We start from the raw sequence: 12162 nt of genomic DNA on the forward strand, positions 1-12162 counted from the left end.
CAGACTGTTTTGCTCATGAAATTTAATGTTGGTCACTATGAACAATTGCCAATCTTGTCTGTTTGGCTAAAATATGATAACCTACATTGGCATGGTATTTGATGGGCTCAAGACTGTAGTTCATCTTTTGAAGAGTCCAAAAAAAAAAAACAGAAATCCTGTTGATATGGTGGAAGGACACCTGGCAGTGAATGGATTTAAGCAATTTGACTATTCCTTCAGAAACAGCCTTAATATAGTTAATGAATGTTAACGTAATGTTTGCCAAAGCCAAAGGAAAGTGGATTTATAATTTATTTCTCAAAATATCAGAACTTTAGTAGAGTGCATAGAGTGAGCTCAATGTACAAGACTCGTAATGGCACCAGATTTTTGAAGATGTTTTGGAAAGAACCTCTGAATGTTAAGTCTGGTATGCCTTTTCTTTCTAATAATGGAGAAATGAAGGATACCATCTGGCTGGCAAAGAAGGGGATCTAAAAAGGCTATCTGGTGATCTCCTGCATGAATGGATGCAGTGGTAGACTCTGTTAATCTTTGTAGTGAAATCTGAGCAAACCATGCTAAACTACAAGGATTGATTTTGGATTTATGGCCAAAGCAACTGAGGAACTCCAAGGATATCATATGGACCATCTGTGTTTCTACCTTCAGTTTTCTTGTAATGTTCATTCTGATGTGAAATAGCCAGCATGGATGACAATCATTAAGGCAAATAATATCTGCAAAAAAAAAAAAAAAAAGTCTTTCTGGATGAAGTCCAATATTTTAGAGAACATTAGTAAATAGAAACCCAGTGTGTCTGAGCTGGATAAGAGATCACTGGGGAGACAAAGGCCACGAGATCCTTTCTTTGATACAAGAACTATTCTTAATAAATGAAGAGGATTTTCCCTATGAACACAAAGCAATTTAGAAAGTTGTTTTACAATTTTGTAGCAAGGAGAACCAAAGGAGTGTAATTTCATTTATTATGTCAGAGCAAGTGCTTGGATCAGGAGAGCGGAAGTAGTAATCAGATCTTGAATGAGAGTTACAGAAATCTCGAAGATAAGCCCACTTGGTACCATAAAACATGAGGCTGAGATTGGCTGGTAGAGTGTTGATCTCTGTAGAAAAAGAAACATGGACATGTCAGTTGTACCAACTGTTGAGCTACCATTATTGGTATCTTTGAAGGGAGAGCTAGTTAAGAAAAAGTCCAGGGTGTTGGAGAATGATAGGGATTATTTAGAATTCAGTAAGTAGGTTTACGTTATTCATTAGATTATTATTGGTAGAAACAATTTGGTTTTTGTGAGAAATTTGTTAACTGCAGTGATGCATATTTTTTTATGTTGTCTTTCATGTTAATATATTTTAAAACATTTATAGAGTAGGGGCATACAGATCCACTAGGTGGTAGATGACCTTCAGCACTTCATGCCCCTGTGCTCTAGGGACCTGAAGTGGTGAAGGGTTATGTTGGCTTCTAAAGCAAGGATTCCAGTCTCTGTCCCTCCCTCTCTTCTCCATGCAGGGTACGTGATTCAATTCAACATGCCAAACATACTTAGAGACCCAGATCCTCCTCCCTTTCGCTTGTACATTTGTTAAAATGGTGGTACTGCAGGCTGATCACATGATAATATACAGTCTGAAACCTATCAGTAACTAGTCAGGAGGCTTCCTGGTTAAGTGGTGCATAATACTGTCGCCACATACTCTTCCATGTCATGCTGCCTGGAGAGGGAGTCCAAATAGTGGTATGTTGGAAGCACTGTCAAGATCATGGCATGGCAAGGAGTCTGGTCGCTCTCTGTGGAAGGAAATAGACTTGTATTCATGAGTCTATCACCTTCCTCTGACTCTCCCCACTTAATTCTTTCATCTAGCAATAACCCAAAAATGAAACAAATGATGACAATGCTTCAATCAAAATAAATCTCACTAGCCAACCAATTCATTGAAATCATTCCAAACATACCAGAATTCCTTCCAAAACAAAATTGCTTTTGCATCTACTTTACAAACATCTGTTGAATAAATTCCAACATAAGCAGCATTCATCTCCATTTACAGACATCCAGGCCAGTTTACATCAACTACATTTGACCTTCAGTGCTCCAATTAAACTCTTCACTGTTCATTTCACCACAAGGATGGCACTTAAGCCTTTGTGCACTCTGACATTGGCTGGCAGAGAATGCTAACTTTAGAATCCCCCTGCTTTTAGCTTCCTCTGATACAATGTTTTTCTGCTTCACTTATTGTCATTCTTATGCTGCATTTATTGTTCTCCAAAAACCACTCAGACCTCTTCGCATTTCTCTCCATGAAGCTCAACTATCCAAACAGTGAATTGATCTTCCTACATGATCTCAATATCCACTACTCCAACATTGCTGATCAAGCTTGGATGTAATCTGCAACTTTTTGCTATAAGCAATTATCTGCCACGAATTGTACATCTACCTACCTGAATTCCTGATAATCTGCTCCACTTTCCCAATACGTTTGATTTTTTTTTAACCAGTTCTCCTTCCAGATATATCTTAGAGGTCACCTCTCCTCTCAGCAACTTAGATCACAACCTTGTGCAAGTTTCCAGTATCACAGAATGCCTCTTCTTCTCACCAGTCCTTAGGCACTATAACAGCATAAAGTGGGATGACCACTTCAAATACTATTCTTCCTTTCCATGGCCCTCACTAAAATTATCCTCACTGACATGAAGGACTTCATCCACCATTCAACTCAAAATTCTTGTCCACTTTTCAACAGAAAATGTATGAAAGCATTTGAAGCTGGGAAAAAAAAAACTCAGCTTACTGCAGGCGGCTTGCATCAAGAAACCTAGCTTCATACTCAGCCTATGCCAAACCAAAGCATGCAATAAATGTAAAACAACTATCGGCAAATCTAAATCCTACTTCATAAAGACTAATTTCAGAAAGCTTGCCCAAATGGAAGCCTTGTCTTCTGCTCACCTGCACTTCCATCTCTCTCTCATCCATATGGTATCGCTGTTACAACACCTAAAGATACAGTTCATCTCCTGGCATCACTCGTTTCATCTGAACTCCTGCGATCTTTAGGCACAAAAACACAAAAGAATACTAGATAACCTGGACACTAAAAAAATCTTCTGCTCCAGTGGCATCTCTCCTTTTGTACTCAAATGTTGTGCTCTAGAGCTAATACCTGTCCTCTAATGTTTCTTCAATCTTCTACACTCATTTGGTATCTGTCCCAACACATGGAAGTAAGCATATATCCAGCCCATTCCAAAAAAGCTTACTGTCCAACTACCGACTAATTGCCATTACCATCAATCCTCCATACGAATGGAGAAAGTTATCAGCAGTCATCTTCTTTGCTACCTAGAACTCACCAGTTCATCAGCAAGCACCAGTATGGATCCTGCCAATCCAGATCGACAGCTGATCTCTTAGCTACATTGCCCACTACTGCCATGGAAAGGTTTGGAGAAAGGAGAAATATGCACTGTTGCCCTTGACATTTCCAGGGATTTCAATCATGTTTAGCATTAGTCTGTGTCTTGGTGGAAACACTCTCTCTTCGAGCTTTGTCACCAATGTAGGAGTGCCTCAGGGCTGTGTTATATCACTTACCCTCTTTCTCTTATACATACATGACCTACTCTTGATCACCACCAATCCTATCTACAACTTTGTTGACAGTAGCAGACTCCATTCATCCTACTCCTTCAGTAAACCATATAGTTGTAAGACATTGAGAGCATCAATATCATCTCTAGCCTTAAACATTGATCTGTGTACCATCCTTCAATGGGCATGAGGACAGTGTGATCACCCTTCAATGCCACCAGAATCCTGCCTTCTCTCTCTCTATCGCAAAGGGACCTCAGCTCTCTTTCACTTATTCTCTGTAATACACACAGGCAGGATCAAATCTCTCTCTTTTTATTGACATTTATCTCCAGTCTTTCCTGGCATAGACATATCACATCAATAGCTTTCTCAGCCTCTAAAAAATAGTCTTTCTGATTTAGATCTGTTTTATAGGATTAAGGTTTTTCTTTCCATTGGATCTGGTGATCTGTATCCATGGCTTGGACTGCCACCTTGAAATGACTGTGATGTATATGAAGGACATATTTTGTGTTCTATACTAATATTAAAAATTCTTGTTTGTCCAAAGCATTTAAACTTGCAGGACAAGGAACACTGCTGACCAGAGGATGGTCCAGATGGTGTAGTGAATATTTACATGAGCAGATGAGGATGACTAATTTTTGGTAAGGCCTAAAGGAGGTTTGTATATTATACTTTTTTTTTTTTTTAGGCATAGGTGATGGTAATGGTGTTTTTGTTCTTAATTTGGATGTGGGGTTGAGCTCTGTTGGGTTGAAGGGGAAGCCATCGGCTAAATATCTGTCCCAAATGTGATTGATTTCACTGGAGAGGTTAATGCGATCTTAACAAATGGTTCTAGCTCTGTTTGATAAGGTTTTGATACCACCATACTGTTAGGAAGGGGGTAGTGGATGTGCCTTCCATTCGGCTGGGTTTTCTGTGAACTGAAAAGGATCTGTTGGGTAACTAGAGTTTCAGAGAAGGACAGGCATTTTATCGTTTACCTTTTCCAATTTGAAACAGATCCCTGGGTGTTGGCTGTTGAGGTGTGCTAAAAAGGTTTCTAAGACATCTTGCCCATGTGGCCAAATTGTGGGTTTGAGGGAGAGCAAAGTTTAGGGCCATATATTCAAACTGTTCTATTTAAAGATTGGTGGGAGGTGTGTGTGTGGGGGGGTGAAGCTGTGTGCTTTCAGTCTACTTGTAGTTTTTTCTCTTCCAGGTAAAATAACCTGTGTACATGATTTCTGAGGTTTCTTTTAGGGGTAGAGTAGTGAAATAGGGAGGCTATATCAAACCAACCATGATGACAGTTGGTTTTAGACGTCTGTTTTTTTTTTCATTAAACATCAACATGAGCGATAAACAACGATCAAGCATCCATACTGATTTTAGGGGCTGTAGGAATGGTCTATTATAGTGGATAGTGTGCACTAACCAATTTCATTTAACATAAATTTGTGCCTTTATAATGGTTCTTTGGTCAGGACTTTCAATAGCTTATTGTAGTGATTCAGTGAGTTTTGACAGTCTTAGCTGCAGTGAGAGTTGACTATCTTCGTGTAAAGCTGATGTTAAGTGAAGTATATTATAGATTGGATATTCAGCTGAGAGATTCCATACTTATTTTTTTCTTTATAAGTTTTGATATTTATGTGTTAAATTATTAGACATCATTGTTTCAAAAAATAATAATTCTTTTTGTATGTAGCACTGAAAAAATGGATGAACAAGCAGGTGTGACTAAAGTTACAGGCGAAGTGACCAAAGAATATGAACATCAGCTATCTCCTGAGGAGCAGGAAGAGTTGAGACAGAAGCAGGCTAAAGAAGAAACCAGAAAAAAAGATGAATTTATTCGAAAGGAACGAGATCTACAAGCACAGATCCAGAAACTTCATGCCACTTGTGTACCTTTAGTTGGTAGAGATCGTGCATATCGTCGATTTTGGTTAATAAATTCTATTCCAGGTTTATTTGTTGAGCATGATGATCCTTTTGCAGGTCCATGCTTACCACAGCCGACACCAAGTAATGCTGACTCTAGCCATCATTCCAGTGATGAATTACCACTTTCTTTAGTGAAATTTTTACAGCGAAATTCTGATGACAAGAGTACAAATAGTGATAAAGAAAATGAGTCCATAGATGGTATGCACCTGCAGACAAATGATTTAAGTTCAGGATCCATAAAAATTCAAAAGTTATTGGGTGACTCAAATTCATCTGTTGATATTTTCAAAAAAAACATTTTGGATTCTGAAATGTTTGTTCATGTTCCTCAGGTGATTTTGCAAAAACTTGATCATAAACAGACGGGTGAACTTCAGAGTAATGTGTATAACTCTGGCAAAGCATCTGCTGTAGCTTCTAATCATAAAAATCAAGTATTTGGACTGTGTACTGCTTCTCCCCCAACTTGTTCTGTACATACAGCCAATGACCTTAGGACTAAATGGAGTTTTTATTATACAAAAGAAGAATTAGATGCTCTTATTGCTTCTTTAAATCCAAGAGGCTTTCGTGAAGGTGCACTGAAAGAGGTTCTAATATGTGAAAAAAAGAGACTGGAAGAACTTTTTACAAAATGCCCTGGACATTTATTAAACAGTAGACTAATACAACCTCCACTTCAGCAGGTTGTGAGAAAATCCCAAAGGCTTCAAGGACAGACACAATCAGAATATTCTGGAATTGCTCCAGAAGTTGCCTTAGAAACGACCTTACGTGATGCGATACTTGAAATGGAAGAAAGAATATATGCTGGTAGTCTGGGAGCAATCAAAGTGAGTAGTATTAGTGTTTTTGATGTGTATGTTTATTTGTCAAAATTTTTATGTTAATTTATGTTCATCCCTTTATCTTAACATGCATGTGTGCATAAGATTGTGAAATGAGTTACTATGAAATGGAACGTTCTGGATATATTTTGTTCCTTATATAGTATTTATACAAGTATAATATATTCTCTTCAGTGAATTTTTAACTGTTCTCTATATGTAAGTAGCTTAGTTGTGAAGATATTTCATATAAACATGTTTATTCTTGGATAAACGTTTTAATATGAAATATCTTCACAACTAATCTGTTTACGTATAGAGTACAGTTGATTCACTTGAGAGGATATATTTGGTAAATTCTTGTTTTCTTCTTGCCTTTACCTTAGCACTAGCATAAAACATTGTCACAAAACATCTTTAAATCCCATAATGTACAGTACGCTCTTCTCAAGCACTTATAATGCTTTTCATCATTATGAGTCATTATACCAGTTGAAATTTTTTCAAAAACCTGTTGCTACAGTTCCAAAGTCATGGTGTATTATCTCTGGGACTTTGGTTGTTCTTTGCTGACTTGAGTACTTTCCATAATTCTTCTATTACAACTGGTAGTTCTGTATCAGCCTCATCCAAATATTGCAGAGGATTTGTTTGTTTGGTTGCCTGTGTATAGGTACCTTTAACATCACTACATATTTTCATTATTTCTTCTCTGCTGCGTATTATATTCCTTTCTTTCATGCTCACGCAGTGATCAGAATACATTATGGAAAATTATGGAGACGACTACCGTGTTAGAGCAAAACTTTAGTTTAATATAAACCAAAATGAACACTCGACATTTCGACTTTCATATCAAGGCCATCATCTGGAGCATACACATATATACAGAGAAACAAGCTGCACTACAATCTACATGGTTTGCTAAAGTTACTGACCAACCATTACAACAATTATTGGCCTGACCTCTGGTGAAAGACACGGTCGACAAACTTTAAACACATTCCTCAGCCACCTGAACAAACAGCATGAATGCATACAATTTTTCTATTGAAATTGAAAATCAGAATTCGCTCCTGTTCCTGGTCACGCTAGTCACTCATCTTTCCTCAGGCAGTCTATCCTTTGCAGTTTACCTCAAATCAACACATGCTAACTCATAACACCAACCATCGCTAAAATTTGGGGTCATTAACACCCTTAAAAAACAGCTATAACAATTTGCTCTAATCAACGAGCTCTTAAACAAGAATTAAAGATTATTAGCATGTTATAGCCATTTATAAATAATGGCTATAACAAAAATACTATTAATAAAGTTCTTCATAAAACTTCACCAAAAAAGAATATAGATTACATAATAAAAAACCATAGCCATCCCATACATTAAAGGGTTATCAGAAAAAATCAATAGAATCCTACACCATTATAATCTCAGCGCCACTTTTAAACCACCTATAAAATTAAAAAAAAACATTCAACTCCTCTAAGGATCCTCTCCTCCCATTGGCACATCCTAGGGTTTGTTGCATCAACTGCACCTGTAACTTACCTTATATTGGTGAAACTGGATGTACAATCCCTATACGTAAGAAAGACACATTAAATAACAATTTTGGTGAGCAGGGCCTCTCAAATCAAACTCTCAACATTATACAAAAACCTGGTATGAAAGAAAATTTAAAGAAGCCTGTGAAATTCTGATTAACTACCCTAATCTCAAGAATAATGGTGGCATAATTTGGATGGCATATATTCAGCCTACTTAGTATGTATGTAGCATACTTTAGGACTTGAAGCAATTTTCAGCTTTTGTTGGAAACTATTCCATGCCAATTGGTTAAAATTTATATGTATAATCACAGTTTTTTTTATATATTTATTTATTATTATTTATATATATATATAAATATATATATAAACATGTTGCTCTCCAGCCCCATTTAATTTTGTAACCTAATAGATAATAATAATAGGACTCTAGCGTTGATGTAGTAGAGGGATTTTGTTTGTTTTTTTCACCAGAGGTCAGGCCAATAATTGTTGTAATGGTTGGTCAGTAACTTTAGCAAATCATGTAGATTGTAGTGCAGCTTGTTTCTCTGTATATATGTGTATACTCCAGATGATGGCTCTGATATGAAAGTCGAAATGTCGAGTGTTCATTTTGGTTTATATTAAATTAAAGTTTTGCTCAAACACAGTAGTTGTCTCCATAATTTTTCATAATGTATACTATTCCTTCTTAGTTTTTCAATTTTGGAATCCATTTTTCCTTCTATGTAACCCACGTTTTAACATTTTCAGAGATTTTTTTTGTACAGCTTTCCTTCAATTATAGCCTCAAATTTTTCTTTATGGATTGTTATATCTTTACCTTGTATGTTTTTTAATAACTTACAAACTCTCTCTTAATGTTTATATTTATCCTTGCTCTCACTAACCTATAATCACTATCATAATTAAACAGGTCGATAACAGATATAGTATTTCCATATTGTTCACAGTAATATCAGTTTCGTTAAAAACTTCTTCATTTGATTCTCTGGCTCCATTTTCGTTTAGTTTACTTTTTCACCATCAAATTCCTGACATGTACACTCAACGGGTGTACAGGATATGATAGTACTACATGAAAAATGTACATCATTACTAACTTCCTATCTACAATTTTCCTCCAAATCAGTCTGTTACTTGTCAAGACCCCAACATTATCAGATCTTATATTTCTATCGTCTAAGGCACTTTGTACCATATCGATCCACCCATAGGTCTTCCTCTGGGTCGTTTTCCTGCTAACCTGCCAGAGAACACTTGTTTTGCTAATCTTTCCTCACCCATTCTGTTTAAGTGACCATGCCATCTGAGATTAGCTTTGCTAACGCATTCCTGAATATTGACAATATCAAGTTCTTTCCTAATATCCTCATTTTTAATATGATATTGCCATTGATGCCATCTGTTCACGCCTCTAATCTTTCTCATATCTGCGGTCTCTATTCTTTGGTCAAGTGTTTTACTTCTGACCCAGCTCTCAGATCCATAAGTTAAAACTGGTTTGAACACTGTCTTGTATACAGCTAATTTAGTGTTCCGACTAATTTCTCTCTTATTCCATATGAATTTATTCAGTTGACTTCCTACCATACCAGCTTTGTTGATTCTGTTGTCTATTTCTATATTTAATTTACCATCTTCACTAAAAATCGTGCCTAATATTTTACTTGTTCCACAGGTTCCACGTTCACAGCACAGTTGACATTTTCAACAATTCTACATATTTTCATTGTCTTTGTCTTTTTATTGCTGACCTTCATACCATATCTATTACAACAATTATTCAATTTAGTAAGGGAAACTTGCAAACTTGTAGTGGGTTTATTTAGAACTATAACATCGTCCACATAAAGCAAAGAGCTGACATTAACATCTCCAATTTTGATATCATGTTTAATACCACTTGCTTTCATAATGTGATCGATATAGATAATGAATAACAGAGGGGATAATGTACACCCTTGTCTCACACCAGATTTAACATTAAACCATCTTCCTGTACTCCCTTCAATTCTAACTGCCGACTTATAACTCAAATAAAGACTATGAATTGCTTCATATAATGCCCCATTGGCATTATATGAAGCAATTCATATAATGTACTCATATAATCAACTGTAACTTATTGAATAGCTTCTCTCCTGGCACCTTGTCATATGTCTTTTCCAGATCAGTAGAGAAATACCTCTGTAATTCTCACATTCAGTTTTATTTCACTTTTTATATATAGCTACTATTAGAGCTCTACTCCAATCATCGGGAATTCATCCCTCTGTCCAATCTTTCTGAACTATGCAGTGCAGCCACTGTAAGACTTTTATACCACCATACTTAAGCATTTCTGGTCAAATATCATCTTCTGCTGTCTTTCCACATTTCAAGCCTTTGATGGCTTTTTCTACTTCAAGTATGGAGTTTTTTACCACTGTGCTACTGCTTGTTTCATTTAGCAATTTTTCGAAGTAATTACTCCATACATCAAGGATATCTTTTTCTCCCATTTTCATGTCACCGTTATCATCTCTAACTCCTTTTATAGCACTCTTTCCTCCATTTCTAAGCTTCTCCAACAACCAACTTCTTGATATTTATTTTCTATGTTCTTGCCAAAGTCCTCCCATGACTTTTGTTTAGCTAGTTTTACACAGTGTTTCGCTTTGTTAAATTTTCTCTGTATTCTCTAAGAGCAAACGCTGACATATTTGCCAGGAACTTTTGATGTGCTTTCTTCTTTTCCATCACCCTCTTTAACTTCCTGTGTCCACCATGGAGTTCTGATTTTTCTGTCCTTGCAGACAACTTCACCACATTCCTCTCTGGCTGAATCAATCAGGGTTTTCTTCAAGGCTTGCCACTGAATCTCCAAGGTTTGTTTCCTGTTCTCAAACTCTTTCATTTTTTCTTCGGTAATGTTCGTGTATTTTACTCTACAGTTCACATCTGAGAGCTGCTGAAATTTTATTCGCTTTAAAACTTTCTTACATGTTATTCTTTTCAATATGAAATTCAATTTTATCCTGCTCAAGACTAAATAGTGATCATTTCCAATTTCAAATCCTCTGTACACTTTGGTGTCCTGTACCAGGGAGAAAACATCACTATCAACAATAACATAGACAATGAGACTTTTCTTATTCCATGCTTCTTCTCTCCATGTGAATTTGTGCACATTTTATTGTTGGAACGCGGTGTTAGTAATAATCAGTCCATGTCTTGAGTAGAAATCCAACAGGTATTTGCTATTATTATTAACTTTGCTCTTTTCTCCAAATTTTCCCAAAATATTTTTGTATGTCTGACAATCATTTCCTACTCTGCTATTTAGATCCCCAACAAGGACCAACTTTTCCTTTTTCATTGTGTCAGTTGCTTTTTCTAAAGCATCAAAAAATTCCTCCACTTCTACCTTAGTAGAACCTTCTGTGGGACCATAGACACAAATAAGTCTTATTGGCCAGTTCCCCATTCTCATATTTGCCCACATTACTCTACTCGAGACTGCCTGCCATTCAAGAAGATTAGCCTCGTATTTTGTGTTGAATACTATGGCTACTCCTTCTTTTCCTTGATTGTCATTGCCTGAATATAACATTTTGTATTTATTGCTCAGAAAGATCTCACCAGTTTTTGTCTTTTTAGTTTCAGTCACCCCTATTATGTCAATCTGCTACTTATCTAATTCTTCAACTAGCTCCATTTCTTTGCCATTCAGACTACTTATGTTGATAGTACCTTTAAAATCATGTTGTACCATCATTTAAAAAATGATGGTACAACATGACAAAATTTCATGCCGGCATAGGCGTCGCCCGGTTAAACAAGGTCCCCCTTGTTTTCGCCAGGGAACCAGGGCAGACAGTGAAAAGTCAGCTAGTGGATCAAATCTGAAAGCAGCACACCCCAATTCAATATCACCAGAGTTAAAGGTGTGCTTTCAGATTTGTTTCAGTAGCTGACTTTTCGCTGTTCGCCCTGGTTCCCTGGCGAAAACAACGGGGATCCTTGTTTAACCGGGTGATTCCCCAGCCAGAATGAAATTTTGTCATGTTGTAATTTGGTTGGCTAAATCCCAAATTTTCAGCCCATCCTCATTCGTTCAGTATCCAGGTAGATACCCAACAGGGTGCACCACGAGAAGGCGAGGATTGGACATTAGGTCAGAAGCCCTGGTCTGTTCTCCGCATTCCTGTGTAGGCTATGTGGAGGTCTCCTCTCTGTTATACAGC

At 36.8% G+C, this 12162-nt stretch overlaps 1 protein-coding gene across 2 annotated transcripts in view; it reads left to right on the top strand.

Moving 5' to 3' along the window:
• Positions 1–12162, top strand: part of Acf (ATP-dependent chromatin assembly factor large subunit) — a 383051-nt gene that overhangs the window by 220838 nt on the left and 150051 nt on the right. For both annotated transcript variants that reach the window (XM_090399798.1, XM_090399799.1), the window contains one exon: positions 5311–6385. In XM_090399798.1, the coding sequence (XP_090255924.1) occupies positions 5311–6385 (1075 nt within the window). The remainder of the gene's footprint in view (positions 1–5310; positions 6386–12162) is intronic.

This window comes from Typopeltis vanoorti, chromosome 10 (genome assembly GCF_054136105.1).
Source record: "Typopeltis vanoorti isolate ZY-2024b chromosome 10, IOZ_Tvanoo_1.0, whole genome shotgun sequence".
Classification (NCBI taxonomy): Eukaryota; Metazoa; Arthropoda; class Arachnida; order Uropygi; family Thelyphonidae; genus Typopeltis; species Typopeltis vanoorti.